This window comes from Carya illinoinensis, chromosome 3, assembly GCF_018687715.1.
Source record: "Carya illinoinensis cultivar Pawnee chromosome 3, C.illinoinensisPawnee_v1, whole genome shotgun sequence".
Taxonomy (NCBI): domain Eukaryota; kingdom Viridiplantae; phylum Streptophyta; class Magnoliopsida; order Fagales; family Juglandaceae; genus Carya; species Carya illinoinensis.
The window spans coordinates 4,749,775-4,766,989 of record NC_056754.1 but is presented as its reverse complement, the minus strand read 5'-3'; the positions used below and the strand labels follow the sequence as shown (position 1 = coordinate 4,766,989).

Sequence of the window (17,215 nt, the reverse complement as noted above, 5' to 3'; positions counted from 1 at the left end):
ACATGCAGAAAAGTCAACATATTTGAATGAAATATATATAGTTAGCTGGCCTCTTCTGAAGCTTGTGGTTGGATCTACCCTGTCGATGTTGACGTGGAAGAATTTCATATATGCTTGTACGTTAGTCTTTGTTTCTGTTTCATATAATGACATCAGCTGCTGAAATTCTGCTCCAAGCAAGCTATATATAGTCACCATGGCACTAGGAATATGTAATCAGCAACATTATAAAAGGAAGATAAATGGGAGAAAATACGGCATTTTGGCTCCAACAAGAGTAAAGGAATTGTCAATGTTGATAGCTCTGAGTCCATGTTTTTTAAAAATCATGATTTATAATGCTATTGCGTGTGACATGTCAAGGAAATATCTCTATTATTTTCAAGAAAATGCAGGCAAGTGCATGCAATTCACTGTAGAGAGAAGAATTTGCATGGAAGCTTCGTGGAAAGTTAGTACATAAGAGTTCAAGTGGTCTACACTCTTGTAAGAATTGTCGGTATCATGCAAACGTGGAAATTGAAGATCTACTAACCATGTTGTGTAGGGAGAATCTTAAATGAAATGTGAATAATAAATAAAATAAAATAAATAATAACAATAAAAAAAAAAATTATAATTAATAGTAAATAATTTATAAATAATAATAAAATAGTCTGTCTTACCAAACATAACTATAAATATTGACTTTGGACTTACTGCGACCTAGCCAGTAAACAAGTTTCGAGCAATACCCACAATAATGTTCGGCCCGTTTTAAACTTTTTATCATCTTCGGCCCAAATAATGTTATATCTTCCGATACGGGTGGGTGAAATAGCTGGGCTCAATTGGCCCACCTTTCTTTTAAAAGAATAAGAAGATAAAAAGTGTCGAGCCTGAAAATATAAACAAAGCACAATTTGTTATCGAGGCCCGCATTGAATTTTGAAAATATATTTGTGAAGTAAAAAGATTCAACTTTTAGATAATAGTATTTTAGATTTGAAGAGAACTTGGGTGATCAAAGTTAACTTTGATTCGAGAATGGCACACACAAAAGGATTACATAAAAAAAAAAATTCTAAAATAACGTGATTTCGTGTAATTCGTTAGATATTTTTTATTATGAAAGTAAGATATATCATATAAAGTTACGTCACCTTGTAGACTTACTTTTATATAACTTATTTATGACTAAAGTATTTCTTTCTTAAGTAAATGCTATCATTACAAAGCATATTAACGTAAAAATTCTATTACAATCATTGAATAAAAGCATTTTTTAAACTTGTTTTCCTATCATTCTACTCTTAAGATGAAACACGTGATTTTTATATACCTACAGTATCAGAAGTCATTGCATTTCGTCCTATAAGGCACATAGTACATGCTGCTCCATATCTCTTTTACTGGAGTAAAAGGAACGAAGGAGAACAGATAAAAGCATACATGCTTAATACATAGTATTATACATTTTTTTATTCTGCAAATCAGCTCTCAATACAGCATGAAACATGACAAAGCAGACAGTATTGAAGAATGATTGCAGAATTAGTACATATTCATCGAGCAAACGTGCTACAAAGAAACAAATGCAGGAAATGCTATAAAGTTCTGGACTTCAGGAACCAGCTAGAGGACTGGCCTGATCTGATTCTTATTCTAAGTTAGTGCATTTTCTCCTCTTATCATTCATCAAACCACTGAAACAACGGGACACTTGAAACTCTGGCCTTGCTGCTGCCTGCTTACTGGGTCTTTCACGGATTCGCCTGACGTACCGAAACAGAAATACTGGCTCCTAGATCTCCTATGATTGGGGCCTTGTTTAATCAATTCTGGGGCTCCATGATCATGAAATGGTTGATTTGAGAAAGATGGTCCTGCCGCATCTTCTTCAAATAAAATGCCTTTCTGTTTATCCGATGAATTAGGTGAAGAAAGTGATGATTTTGAAAATGAGCTGGAACGGGAGCGGCGTGGCACTGAAATATGTGGCATGGCCTGCATGACACCATGCACGAGCCCTGATGCAAATCTTTTCTTGGCAGTTGGACTTGATTGGTTACTCCTGACAGCAAGTGTCCGTTTGTTGTTCGGAAGTGATGAAGGCTTCGAAAATCTCAGTCGAAGTGGAGTAGGAGTATCGTCCGAACTGTTGCTTTTCTTGTGTTGTTTTACCGAACCTGCATCACTCTCTTTTTTTAATCTCTCAGGTTTCTTGTCTCTCACCCTGGGCCATAAAAGCACAGATTTCAATCTTTGTGCTGCGGTATTCACAGAACCTGGTTTCTTGCTAGGTTGTGAGCTATTGTTCTCATTGGTTGCGGTATCCGGACTTTGTTCCAGTGGCGATGAACTCATGGCTACACTACCCTGATCAGCATTTGCATCTAATGCTTTCTCAATGCCTGTATGTAAGAATATTTCTGCGTCGGAGATTCTAAACAAAGTTCCAGGACTGCCACCTATGCCTTGCATCTTTATGCGGGAAGCAATGGCTCTTCTTGCAGTATAATCCTGACTGCCAAATATTGCCCCAGCTGAAATTAGCTGTCTAATTAGTACATCCGACGACACGGAACGTGGCCGTTGCCTGAGGTAATCAAGTGGGGTCAACCCATCTACATCCCGGACATTCACATTGATTGATCGAGCAGTCATCAGAAGTTTCACAAGGTCAGAGTGAACGTTCCCGATGATGGCCATGTGAAGAGCAGTCCTTTCATCATTGTTTTGGGCATTGATGACATCCTCCATGGTGAAAAGCTTCCCACATACCAGATTCTTCATGAGCTCAATTTGTCGGTCTAGCCTTCGAAAAGCAGATGTCTGGAAACCGGACACGGCCCTGTGGAGAAAAGTTTCTCCAGAACTGTTTTTCAGAGAGATGGACGAAGGAGATGCAGAAATCAGAGCTTCCACAGCTGCTAATTGGCCCCTGTAAGCAGCCACATGCAATGCTGTATTGCCCTGATGATCAGTGGAGTTTATAATATCAAAGGATGCTATCAGATACTTAACCACCTGCACAAAACAAGATAGCAAGATTTTTGTGAGAGATGCAGGCAGACAGACAATTTAAGAAAAGAAAAAATTTGCTGCCATTCAGTGTCCATTGTATTGTAAATTCAAATATAAGTGTCATACATCAGGATTTTGGAAACTAATGTTCATAAGAAATATATGTTTGGAATTCTTATCTAACTCTTTCAAGCATTTCAAATGCTATTACTCGAGCTTCACTTCCATGATTGCACATCTTTAAATAGTTTTTGAAAATTCAGTCAGTAGTTAAAGGTGATTCAATCCCTTATAAAGCAAAACAAATCGATGATTAGATTGATGGCTAAAAGCTAGCTATTCAAAACATCGGTTCAAACTTTAAATCAGCTAGTCAGTGCCTACCTCAACCTGCCCTTTGCCAGCCGCAGCATGTAGGATAGTTGAGCCCTGAACATCTCTGTAAGAAAAAATATCGGAGCAATCAGCAAGAAGGTCCTTGAGAATATTCAAATTTCCTCCCCTAGCAGCAGCATGAACAGCCCTGTTGATCATCTCCCACTTGTAAACAGAAGGGATCTCCCCAACGTGCTCCGTCAGTTCTCCACCTTTCCCGGTTAAAAACCTGGGGGAGACTGCAAAATCCAAAAGGAGCCTGAAAACCTCAGAACTCTTACTCCTGGCTGCCGCATAAAACATATCAGTAACACCATATTCTCCTTCCCCAAAAACAAGCAGAGGATTCCTTTCAAGAAGTTCTTGAACAAAACCCAAGTCTCCTGCGGAGGCAGCAGTGTACACAAGCCATCCGCCATAGCCAGCTAGGATGAGAGAGTTTTTCCCTCTCTTGGATTCACACTCGACAAAAAGCTTTCTTGCAACCTGAGAACGGCACTTGGCAACATCATCGAACTTCTCTTCACCATCCCAGACTGTTTCAAGTCTTCGAATACGTCGTAAAGAGGACAGCTTGATAAGGTGATTGCTATCAATACGAAGCAGCTCCCGGACCAAGTCATAGTGGCCATTAGCAGCTGCCCAATCAATGGGAGAAGCATACCACCATTGATCTCCGGTGCTCTCCCACCGAAGAGGAAAATATGTTGGAGGCATTGGGAAGATGAGAAACTAGAGAATGATGGAATGCGATAATAAAGACCAATAACTGCTATGTGAGCTTAACAAAAAGTCAATTGAGCAGAGCAGAACTAGAAGGAACGAAAAGATGAAATAACTCAAGACGGCAATATGAAAAAGACTTTCCCCAGTTCTATGCAAAAGAGCTGCACCAGAATAAATCTAGAACAAACATAACTAGACGTAAGATTGACAGGAAAAATGTATACAACTAATAACCCGGATGGGCGAGAGTTAAACCTAAGAAAATCAAGAGAGCCACATGGAGAATTAAATAACTGCACTAAATCTTACATAAAGAGATAACAGAAGGGTACCCTTCTAGTATTAGTGAAAGCAGTTGAACTACCAGTAACAAAACCAATTAATACTCCGGCAAAGGAAATGAAGGATTTAAGTACGAAGAATAACAGCAGCACAGTTTGTGAAAATAATGGATGCCAAGCAAGTGTTGATGCCAAGTTAGGTAGTTGGGAATTAATTATATCAACTAGATTATACGAGAAAGGAAATAGCCATCATTGCTTACACAAAGCAGCCAAAGGTAAAGAAACAGGCCCTTCAAGGAAAAGTTGGAGAATAACATAGTTACAAGGTCAAAACCGGATTCATTTCAGAAGATAGCTAGGCAAACTTGCGAACTTGATGAAACATACTTTTTGAGTTTTTGCTGGATGGCTAAAAAATAAATTACAATTGAAAAACAAAAACCATATATTATCAATTTATTACAAGGTGAGATTCCTCTTATACAGTAAAAGTGCAGTTAGGAACACAGATGATGATGGCCATATATGGTCTGTGAAGAGAGAACCTCCCACAAAAAATAATAATAATGTAGAGAAACTATATCTCGGGGGAGAGAGAGAGAGAGAGAGAGAGAGGATGTTGTTTTCACTTACAGGTTGGAGTGATGATAGAGGTGGCAAGCTGAACCACTTGATTGCAGCTTTTACTCTGCATGACGATGTAGGGGTAATTATACTAAAGCTAATCAGGAAAGATTTGCCGAACCAGATTTTCTTCTCTGTTTGAATGAGTTTTAACCGAGCATAAAATGACCCTTATAATTTCTTGATTACTTTAGACTTTAGTAGTCTTTGGATAACTACACGCGTGGTTAAAGTGATGGTTTCTCTCCAGATTCCACATGCATGCTTGTGCTTGACCTATTTTATTCAAGTACTCTGCCAATAAAGTGCTTTCTCTTTCCATCCAAACTTGATATGGAAGTTGATTGTTCTACTCAGATTCCTTATCAACGTTTTCTAATCACCTCTTCTTATTATCTTTGTTCCTTTGGATACTTCTACTCTGGTACAAAGTCAAATCACCATGTATCCAAAGGAACAAAGATAATAAGAAGAGGTGAATTTAATCATAGTGTTTATATTCTAGCATTATTCGTTACTTAGTAATAACAATTTAATTGTTCAATCATTAGCAAAATCCTTCCCACAATAGAAATAGGATACTCCCCATTTCGTTTGGAATAAACAGAATCCCTACAATATATGCTAAAAACAGCATAATTGATTGCTGATATAAAAAAACAAAAAGTTGGAGAAGCCATGTGGTCAGATGAGTTTTTCAGGACACTCAAACCAACTTTGATTGTAGCACCAAATCCTCAAAAAAACTAAACCAGGGTTTTCAAATTTTGATATTTTGGGGGTGCTATGGTGACAGCACCTTTTAGAACTCAAACTGAATATTTTGCAGTGAGTACGAGCTCTTATGGTCATGCCTAGAGAGAGTTGATATGCTGGACGCCCCCACCTTCCCTTTTTGTTGAAGAAAAAAATGACAATTACAATAATTTTAAAATGATATTTACATTTTATATTACTCTTTTCCCTGCAAAATTTGGGATAAAATTAGAATCCAACTAAAAGAAATAGTGTGATTAGTTATGCGATCTACTCCTTTCGGGACAATAAATGTCAGTAAACCTATAAGCACATGTTTCTCCATTGGTCCTTCATGAAATATAGCATAATGTGAGAGATACACATTCGATGAGAAGCCTAGTTTTGGGGGTTGTTAATTGGTTCAAGCTTTATATTGGCGCTTGCATCTCTCCTGCAAGTTGGTGAGCAGTGCTGGATCCTGGCTGGTTTGGCACTTTAAAAGCCGGAAACTGTACAACTTTAAAATACAAAAAGGAGGGCGTGTAAGTGGTATCTTTACTTTTTGCGGTACTGCCTACATCAATTGCCATAATATAGGGTGGGTTTACCTGCTTTAACAATAATAATGCATATGACTTGTTCCCCGGCTTCTATCATTTTCTTGCTTACTTTTCTTTTCTTTTTCCTTTCTTCTGCTTCCACCAGTCACTTTCCTTCTTGAGTGGGAGTCATGAAGCCTCATCTTCACATGGTACAAAGAAAAGCATGAAAATCTCCATCTTAGCACACAGGTCACTCCCAACACCATTATAGCGAGCTAAAAAGTGTCGGATTGTAAACCATGCTGCAGTATGATGCTTCATGCTCTGCATAATATTCTTCTAAACTATTGAGCAACAAGAAATCTGGAACACCAATTTATTTATCTTATAAAATGATAATGATCGTTATACATTATATCACTCTCTCCATATGTTCTTAGTCCATGCAAAAAGAAAAAGGCAAGCTCATCAAGGTCACTTAATACGAAATCATAAGGCCTTTCATTAGAAGGGTTGGACCACCAAGTTCAATGATGCCAGGAAAAAGGGGGAAAAGAGATTTACATTTCAGCTAGACTTTAAGGATAACTGATCCCCCACCATTGTAAAGTTGGGGAAGAGGGGATGGAACAAGAGGATGTGGCTTCCACCTATGAACTTTGATGGCGGAACCGAAATTCTGGACCCAGCTGAATAATGCAGTGAACAAGATGGAATAGTCTGTATGAACCTTACCTCACATGTTTAATCCAACGAGGGAGAAACAATGTCGTAGAGCAAACTCAATGAAAGCATCTTATATTGTTGCATCCTTAGCTTGCAACTGGATGGAACCCAACATACAATAGAGCCTGTAGATAATTTATCTTAATTTTCCAAAGAAACGCCCATAAGATCCCATATGGACATCAGGTATAACTAGACGGTTAGGCAGAGGATTATTTTTCTCACTCTTATCAAATAATCTCCATTCTACAGTTATATGGATCCGGCACCTCAATTCGCGGATTAAAGCTTGCATAATGGTGCCCTATATAGAGTATCATGTCGAAGGTCCAGCACCGCGAGGCACATAACTAGAGGATTATTATTGTGGTTTTGTCAAACAGTCAAAACATCAATGAACACAAATCCTACCATAAAGAAAGATGATCATAACCCAAGACCACCTAAAAAACCACAAAGAGACTGTACAACCCAGTCCCATTATAATGTTAAGCAAAAGGTAATACTATGGTAGGGTTCTGCCACATCGCAAGCGACAACATATCAGATCTTTTTACCAAGTCTTTTTATACCATTAAACTTGGTAAATCTAGAAAGTAAACAAAAAAGTGCCTGAAGCTACAGAGAAATGCCAATCACTTCTGCTCTGTCCTGATCCCATATGACCATTTCCACACATCCAGGTTAATCACTCGAAGGAATCCCAGAACATAAAAATGAATCCCAGAACATATAAATGAATCACACTTCACAAAGTAGTAATGCCTATTAACCAATTTTCTTTCTCAGTTCTTAGCCTTAATGGAGTTGTTTTCCTTGATCCTTGCTCGGTTGTCCAGTTTAACAAAGCGTTTGAGATCTTCATAAGGGAGAGTTTCAATGTTCTTCCTCCTTAATTCACTCAATGCTGGGCGTTTATCGAGCAAATGCCACAGCCAATCAGGGTATTCAGAATCAGCCAGGATCTTGGGGTCTGCCCCATCCTTGAGGATATTGGCACCAACCACTGTAGTAGACTTGACTTCTTTGCTAAGAATTGAAGCTTTTGGTGCATCACTGGCCGCACTCCCTTTAGAGCCCTTCTTTGCTTTACCAGCAGAATATGTTCGTTGGCATATCACCCCAATTGCCTCCTTGTTAACAATGATCCCTCTAACCGATCTAACATGGTTCATTGCCATAACTTAATCCCTGCAACATTATCACTAATGAATAGTGGGATGAAAAAGATAAGAGACAAGAAAACTTGGGTGCATATCCTTATACAATCAAATTTACACAAACTGACTACCATCCAAGTTCTCTACCTCCTGCACTAATGTATCATTAATTCTGTTCAACAAATTATCTCCTTCTAAAGTTAAGTTTCAAGGGAAGCTGAACATAGACCTGGAATGCTTGCATTGTTAAGTATTCATTTGAACATAGGACAGACAAACAACATTTAACAATTACATCAACTTCTACTATGGCATTATAGCTCAAAATTAAAAAGCCAGTGCTCATTCTAGAAGTCTAAGCTCATGGGCTAACAAATTAAAAATAGGAGAAAGCTGCTTTGTACCTTCCATCGATAACATGGAACATGCATTTCGTCCTTCAAAAACTTGTATGGATCCAGTCCACGATGAAGGCAATGGAGCAAAAGCTTTCTAAGTATTACATTGATGGTAGCAACATAAAAATATAGAAATGTGGCTAGAAGAAAGTGACACCATTAATGAGCATGAAACCAAGAACATAAACAGCTTCTAAACGTTGTTCTCATGTAAATAGATACTCCACTCAATAACCAACAAAAATTATGCAATGGAATTATAGCCAAATCTACTAATCTTGACTTATTCTAGCTTTTCGGGTGCTCAGCCTCATAAAGCTCTAAATCCTCAATTCAAATTCCCAACCACTTTAAAAACATCATGGTAGCCGTAATACAATCATGGAATGGCTTAAGTGCAATATAAGCAATTCAAAAATAAAAATAAAACTATTGATTATAGTAAACCAGAATGCATATCTATCTCCTACCCTACCAGAAGAATTTAGCAAAATAAGCTTCAAAAGCATCCAAGAACAGTAAAAAACTTGGAAAAAAAAGAGAGAGAAGGCAATAAGGTCTAATAAACCCACAACTTCTCAAATCCCATTAGGTTTCATAATTTTACAAGACCAGACTAACACACATACTCTGTCATGCCCATGCGCAAAAGAGCTGTTAGGAACCCAGCCTTTTTTTTTTTTTTTTTTTGATAAGTAAGAAGTAAGTTTTATTCATACGAATGAAATATGCATAACCCGTGTACACAGGAAGTATACAAAAGAACACCTAAATACATTCTAGATTAAGGAGAGGAAGTCATGCACATTGTTTCCATCAAGTACAATGGTTGAGAACCAAAGCATTAAAGTGTGCATAAAAAATTCTGAAGCTCCGCAATTGTGTGCTTACTTCCTGTGTACACGGGTTATGCATATTTCATTCGTATGAATAAAACTTACTTCTTACTTTTAAAAAAAAAAAAAAAGGCTGGGTTTCCAAAAGAACACCTAAATACATTCTAGATTAAGGAGAGGAAGTCATGCACATTGTTTCCATCAAGTACAATGGTTGAGAACCAAAGCATTAAAGTGTGCATAAAAAATTATGAAGCTCCGCAATTGTGTGCTCCCTATCTTCAAAGCAACTTTAATTCCTTTCCGATCATATGCACCACGTGATACACAACAGAATCATCTTCCACACTGCCACAACTTGAGGACAACCTTGAAGCTCCTTCCAGCAGGCCAATAAATCCACCACCCTCAAAGGCATTACCCAAGCAATATCCATTCTTCTAAAGATCTCATTCCATAGCCCCCTTGTGACCTCACAATGCAATAATAAATGATCTACAGATTCTCTATGCTTTTTGCAGAAATAGCACCAATCCATCACAATGAGTTCCCTCTTTCTCGTATTATCCATAGTCAAGATCTTCCCAAGAGCAACAGTCCAAACAAAGAAAGCTACTTTAGTAGGCACTCAGAACCTCCAAATCCTCTTCCATGGGAATGAAGCATGGCCTTGGGCTGACAATATTCTGTAGTATGTCCTGACTGTACATTTTTTACTATCATTGGCCCTCCACTGCAACTTATCCATCTGTGCCGTAGTATTTCCCATGGAATAGAGCAACTTGAAAAAATCAGACACAACATGCGATTCCCAATCATTAGTATCCCTATTAAAAAGGACATTCCACTGATAAGAACTAGGGGAGAATACCCACATATCTGCCACAAAAGCCTCACTGTTAGCTGCAATACTATAGATTGCTGGAAATGCCCTGTACAAAGTGCACTCTCCACATCAAACATCTTGCCAAAACCTGATTTTGAAACCCTTTCCCAACACAAACCGTACATGACTTTCAAAGCACTGCCAACCCTCCTAATAAATTTCCATAAGCCCACGCCATACCCCCTCCCTACATTGGAGATCCAGCCTCCCCACACATTCCTGTGTCTAGAATCAATAATCACCTTCCAGAGAGTGTCCCCCTCTAAGTGGTACCTCCATAACCATTTTCCCAATAAAGTTTTATTGAAAGTCCTCAAATTGCATACTCCCAAGCCGCCATTTGGAATTGGAGAACAAACTTTGTTCCAATTAACAAGATAAATCCCCCCCCCCAAAAACCAAAAACACCCAAAAACAGAAAAGCCTGGAATAATCTCTCAATTCTAGTCGCCACCCCTACAGGCAAAGGAAAAAGTGAAACGAAATATGTGGGGAGATTAGTTAAAGAACTCTTAATTAAAGTGAGTCGCCCCCCTTTCGATAAATACATCTGTTTCTACCCAACAAGCTTTCTCTCTACTTTCTCCACCACCCCATCCCATATAGCTCGAGTCTTAAAAATCGCCCCCAAATGGAGTCCCAAATATTTCATGGGACAAGGAAGACACCTTACAATCCAAAAAATGCGCCAAGCTGTTAATATTAGGCACCACACCCACCACAACCATCTCAGATTTACCAAGGTTGACCTTAAGCCCCGACACTGCTTCAAAACATAACAAAAGAACTTGCAGAGATTGGATCTGACCAAGATCCGCATCACAAAATAAGAGAGTATCATTTGCAAATAATAGATGTGAGAGTAAAGAAGGGCCATTCGTGCCATTACCCATTGAAAACCGGGAAAGAAACCCTCCTCCAACACTAGCCTTCACCATCCGACCAGGTGCCTCCATAACAATGACAAACTGGAGAGGAGACAAAGAATCCCCTTGACTCAAACCTGTTAAAGAACCCAACAGGAGTGCCATTAACTAACACTGAGAAACGAGCGGTACATACACAAAAATCAGATCTAGGAAATTCAGCTATCACCAAAGCCACACCTCTGAGCAAGTATAAAAGGAAATCCCAGTTCACATGGTCATGGGCCTTTTTCATGTAAAGTTTGCAAAGAATACCTGGGACACCTTCCAGCATCCTATGATCCAAGCACTCATTGGCAATAAGTACCGAATCTAGAATCGGTCTCCTCCGAATAAAAGCATTTTGAGGCTTAGAGATAATATGTTCCAACACCGGGCTAAGCCGATTAGCAAGAACCTTTGAGATGATTTTGTATACTCCACTCGCAAGGCTTATGGGGCGGAAATATTCAACTGTCTTAGCCCTATGTTTCTTTGGTATAAGAGCGATGAACGTCGCATTGAGGTTTTTTTCAAATTTCTGGTAAGAGTGAAATTCTAAGAAAACCTGCATAATATCACATTTCACGACATCCCAACAAGCCTGAAAAAAATCCATCAAGAATCCATCCGGGCCCGGTGCTTTGTCCTTCGCCATATTACGAATGACCTAATAAACCTCATCTTCATCAAAAGGCCTTTCCAAACCACACGCACTTTATGAATCAATAGACTCGAACAACAAGCCATTGAGCTTTGGCCGCATGCATGCCGGTTCTGAAAGGAGGTTCTATAATAATGCACAATATGATTTTCTAGATAATTGGGGGAAAAGAGCACTTGAGAACCTGAATGAAGTGACTCAATGGTGTTGTTGCGTCTATGTGAATTTGCCACTTGGAAAAACTTCGTACATTTATCACCTTCTTTTAACCAAAGGGCCCTGGATTTTTGTAACCACGAAATCTCTTCCATCAATAACACCCTCTTCAAATCAGTCACCACCACCCTTTTCTTGCTAAGGCCTCCCCTAGACGTCTCCCATCAATTCCCTTTCGTCTAATTCCTGTATTTCCTGCATAAGGGTATTCTTCTGATTGTCAATGCTACCAAACACTTCCAAGTTCCACTTCTTTAGATCTTGCTTAAGCCTTAAGCTTATATGCTAGAAGGAAACTGGGGGTGCCTGTAAACAGATAAGAAGACCAGCAAGAACACACATTTTCTACAAAACCTTCTGCTACTAACCACATATTTTCAAACTTGAAATACCGGCGTCTAAACCAATGATACCTTCGCAGTCCAATACAATAGGAAAATGATCCAAACACACTCGGGGCAGCTGCTTCTGAGAAAGCTCCAGAATGTACGCCTCCCACGACGAAGAGACAATGAACCTATCTAATCTCGACCATTTCCGACTATTTGACCACATGAACTCGCCCCCCGAGAAGAGGGAGATCCATAAGATCCAAATCAAATACAAACTCCGAAAACTCTTCCATGGTTGCCGAATTAAGATGATTCCCAAACACTCGTTGGGGAAGTGAACAGTATGGAAATCTCCCCTTGTGCACCATGATATCTCCCATAAATAAATTAGACCCACCAACTCCTCCCAAAGACGCCTCCTATCACTATCCAAATTTGGACCATAGTTGCCTGCAAACGCCCACTCCCATCCATCAATCGTATTTTTAAAACGACTAACAATTGAGAAATTCCCAACACATTCCTCAATCGCCTCCACCACTCTTTTATCCCACATTAAAATGACACCACCAGAAGCACCCAATGAGGCCAAGTAAGACCAACCCACATATGAACATGCCCACAAGCTACGGATGATTCTTCTATCCACAACCATCAACTTTGTTTCTTGAAAACGCACCACATCCACCTTCCATGACGGCAATAAGGATCTTATGTGAAGATGCTTATTACAATCATTCAAGCTCCGCACATTCCACGATAGGATCTTAGGCTTCATAATTACATAGAGTGCCCATCCCTTTCAATCTATCCACCCCAACCCCCCCTTAACTTCATAATTAATGGAACAATAGAGCCTTTTAAGTTCCCTTTCTTGCTTCGTGGCCAACCTTGAGCAACTATTTTCAATGGCTATAAGGAGGGCTCTAGCTTGATCTTCAAAGCCTATACAAGAAAACTCAAGAACTGTTTGCATCTCCTCAACCTTCTTGAACACCTAATTTGATACACACAAATCCGAGTTGGGGGGAAGTGTGCATAAAGGAGTTGGTTCATCCTCCCTTGCCCCCACCCCTAAAACTAAAAAAAAAAAAAAAAATTGCTCGTTGTCAAAAATAGCCACTACCATTTTAGAGTCTTGAGTGAAGTCCAACTTGAGGTCACCAATGTCCTTCTTCCCAAGCTGACCACCCATCAGCTGTGATTGGTCACCCATCTCAATCAGAGCCCCCTCAGAAGGAAAGACAAACACCAGCGGTCGAGATGGATCTACAGCTGTCGTCGAGCGACCAGCATCCTCCGTCGATCTGTTCTGTAGAGGTTCCCCACCCGTCTGCTGTGGCTGAAGTTGGCCACCCACCTCTATCAGAGCCCTCTAAGAAGATAAGACAGTCGCCAACGGTCGAAACGAAGCTACGGCTGCCGTCGAGGGCGCAACATCCTCTATCGACTTTTTCTGTAAAGGTTCCACCACGTCAAAGACCCCCAAGGGGGTACAAGTCGTGTTGCCTGAAACTACAAATTTGGAAACTGCTGTAGAGCCGCCGAAAGGGGTGCCACTGCCTTCGTCGGGATCCCTAGACTCTTTGCCGACACCAGAGGCTAAGACTTGCCAACCTTGACAAAGCCCACTGCGGCGGGTGGTTGGGAAACCCCGCACCTCCTCCAAACAGATCCACTGGGTCTGTTCGAACCTTCCAACCTGAAAAGCCTAGGCCCATTGGAGGGACCAACAACTGACCCCCCTCGAATGACCCCCATGGGCTCCTTGTTCTTGGGTTGCCCCTTGGGCCCATCTCCTACCCCATTAGAAAGCCCATAACCCAAAACCGAGTCCACCCCCAACCCTCTATCCTCCTCGATGCACCGTTTCATCCAACTGAGATTAAATTGCAACTCCCCCAGCTGCTTTTGCATGTCAGCCATTACCCACAAGGCCATTTCCTTTTGAAGGCCAACAAGCCTCCTGCCACCCTCCTCACGTCCCTGAGTCCTTGCAGACATGGCGCCACTGTCAGCCCCACTAGTAGCCCTACTGTCCAACTGATGGGACAGGTCCAAAGACCTCGGATGCTGGAGAGCCTCCTTATATGACTGAGAAGGTAGTGGAAGTGACGCTACCGTTGTCATTGATGGTGCCGGCCCACCAAGACGAACAACCTCCCTCAGCACCTCTGCAAGTTTCCACCATCCCCTACCGTCTCTATCATCAGGGACAAAAATGTAGTTACGAGTCACGACACCCACCCCCTCGATGCTCTTCCAGGGCCATGAAAACTCCTTGAGCATTTGAGCACCTCTGAGCAGTGAAGCCCTTGTCCCCTTACCACTGGCCTACATAAAACCCTTTCCTCCTAGCATTCACGCCATCCTCAAGGGCTTTGCTAAACCACCGTGCAGTGGCTAACTCCAATCTCATGCTTTTCACAAACTTCCACCCTCTTTCGGTAAGGATCAACCATCGACCTTCCCTTGAGACCTCAAAGGTTTTTAGTTCAATGACAACAACTTTAACAAGAGCCATTTTTCTTCCCAACCAAACAAACACAGACATTCAAGCATTCACGAACACCATCGGGATGAAAATTCTTGAGAGAAAAAATGTACGGAAGGAAAAGTGTACAGAGAGGATTTTCTCTCTCTTCCTAACACTTTGCAATAAGTTAATTAGGAACCCAGCTATAGAAGGGAAAGGGATGATGGAACCTGAGCTTACGAAATGAAGATGCCGAAGTGTTGTGTCGATAGGAGGAAAGGAGTTGAAGTTGCATCTTAAAACGATGCCATAGAAGCTTAAGAGGAGACGATGTCGTTTGAATCGAAGTGGAAGACGCTGCATTTTATGGGCATAGAAGCTGTCTGTTTTGGAATAATTGAAGCTATGCGTTTTGGAGAGTCAAAGCTGTGCGTTTCACTAGTTTTACAGTTTATGTGTCTGTCATTTTCGTATGGTCTTTCCCTCAGTCATTTAATACTTGTATTTTTCTGTTTTGGGTTTGTTACAGGATGCTGGGCGCATTGTAAAAAGGGAAATCAAGGAAACAGAGGGATGATCTGGAAATTGTTAAGTCTGAATTCTGTAAGGAAGTTGGGAATCCTTCGAAGCATTCCCTTATCCAATATACGTATGGCTGTTTGAAGCCTTTTTACAAGCACCTTGCATCCATCCTTCTATTTCATTTCTGCAATACCCAGCTGCTATTACACTCATTCCCTATTTACATTCAATCATCACAACGCCATCACAATAGGTATCTAACACCACCAGCCAGCACCGATTGCAAACTCCTTCGGTTGCCGACTGGTAGCTTCAAGCTCAATATGTTTGTAGCCACAAAAGAAATTCACACACACACATATGCGAATATATTGAATCGTGCAATGCTTGGATCAGAGCAATGAAGACAGCTAAGACCCCACACAGAGAGATGATCTTCAGAAGAATAGAAAGATAAATTGAGAGAGAGAGAGAGAGAGAGAGAGAGAGAGAGAGAGAGAGAGAGAGAGAGAGAGAGAGAGAGATCTGTGTTGATTGGGAGAGAATGGAAAATTACCAGAGAGAGGGCGAAGATGGCAGGGAAGATAGAGCTGGGACGTTCTATGGCAAGGAAAACAGCAGCGCTGCAGCGAGGGAGAGACAGAAAGAGATGGAAAATGAAAATTTTTGAACCATACAAGAGCACAGCATCAGGGCGGTAAAATGGGAATTTTTATAGATTCGAAGGAAAATACCCAAAGTTTTGAATACCGTTTCAATGACCATTTCGGTCGAGACACTAGAACGAAATATTTTAAAACTGATACCGTTTCAGTGTACAGTTTTGGAATAGCCTATATGAATAAATAAATTATATATATATAAACTATATTCTAAAATAACAAAAATATAAGGAGAAACTCATTAATACTTCTCAATACAAGTTACCAATAATTTTAATAGAATCAATTCAATCAGCTACCAAGTTACAACTACCACCAATCCAGCGTATTTTTAATGACCCATATAGCATTTTAATTTTTAATGACACATATAGCATTTTCATTTTTAGTGACCCATATAGATTCTGAAATGTGGATGTAATTTGAAATTAAGTTGGAGAGTTTTTTCTTTAATAAAATGAGAATTATAAGCAAATTATATATGCACACAAACATACACGGGTGTATGTCTGCACAACAGCCTGGGGTTCTTATCTACCCAAGTGAATGGCCAAAATCATCTTTCATTCTCCACCAAGATTCTGTGTGGAAAGTTTTGAGGCATTACAAGGGAAAAAAAGTCAATTTCCAGGGGGCAAAGTGAGTGAGTGAGTGTGAGATGGCTTGTAAAAAAAAGGTAGGGGCTGTGTTGAACGAACCAGAGGGAGTGTCGATAAGAATGTAGTCATTTCTCTATCTCTTAACAAGAATTAACCAAAAGCTGTGGATTTAATTTTTAGAGGCTGATACACTGTTCAAGAATTTTCTAGAATGAAAGACGAAGATTAAAAATCAAAAGTAAATCATCTCTTTCGAGTGCCTAATGGAAGTGGTAGTGAGAGAGAGAGAGAGAGAGAGAGAGAGAGAGAGAGAGAGAGAGAGAGCTCACCGTCGTTCTGGAGTCTGGACCTTTGGGTTCACTGAAGACAGTCAGGGGCTTCCGCAGAAGGAGAAGCAAATTGAAATGAAGGAAGAAACGAATGGGGTGGTGGTGGCGCTAGGGAGAGGTCAGTGAAACAATGGAGACTTGAGCGGCTGAGCCTGAGGAAGAACGAAGAAGCCCAAAAAATTCAAAAACCCAAAAAACCCTTCATTTTG

General features: G+C 40.3%; 3 protein-coding genes across 7 annotated transcripts; all 3 read right to left on the bottom strand.

Annotated features, from left to right (window-relative positions):
- Positions 1–1,418: 1,418 nt before the first annotated feature.
- Positions 1,419–5,267, bottom strand: LOC122302708 (inversin-like). The gene is made up of 3 exons (XM_043114102.1): positions 5,025–5,267; positions 3,391–4,113; positions 1,419–3,009 (listed from the first exon to the last, which is right to left on the bottom strand). The coding sequence occupies exons 2-3, from the start codon at positions 4,096–4,098 to the stop codon at positions 1,678–1,680; spliced, it is 2,040 nt and encodes a 679-aa protein (XP_042970036.1). The 5' UTR covers positions 4,099–4,113; positions 5,025–5,267; the 3' UTR covers positions 1,419–1,677.
- A 2,094-nt stretch (positions 5,268–7,361) lies between these two features.
- LOC122302709 (54S ribosomal protein L37, mitochondrial-like) lies at positions 7,362–17,180 on the bottom strand. Of its 5 annotated transcripts, XM_043114105.1 has the most exons (4): positions 17,007–17,180; positions 15,973–16,039; positions 11,191–11,304; positions 7,362–8,212 (listed from the first exon to the last, which is right to left on the bottom strand). In XM_043114105.1, the coding sequence occupies exon 4, from the start codon at positions 8,200–8,202 to the stop codon at positions 7,807–7,809; it is 396 nt and encodes a 131-aa protein (XP_042970039.1). In that variant the 5' UTR covers positions 8,203–8,212; positions 11,191–11,304; positions 15,973–16,039; positions 17,007–17,180; the 3' UTR covers positions 7,362–7,806. The 5 variants fall into 5 exon arrangements, with proteins under 5 accessions (XP_042970039.1, XP_042970038.1, XP_042970040.1 ...); XM_043114104.1 differs by lacking the exon at positions 11,191–11,304; XM_043114106.1 differs by lacking the exon at positions 15,973–16,039.
- LOC122302255 lies at positions 10,916–11,864 on the bottom strand. The gene is made up of 2 exons (XM_043113433.1): positions 11,483–11,864; positions 10,916–11,304 (listed from the first exon to the last, which is right to left on the bottom strand). Exons 1-2 carry the CDS (start codon positions 11,862–11,864, stop codon positions 10,916–10,918), a joined length of 771 nt encoding a protein of 256 aa, XP_042969367.1.
- Positions 17,181–17,215: the final 35 nt, after the last annotated feature.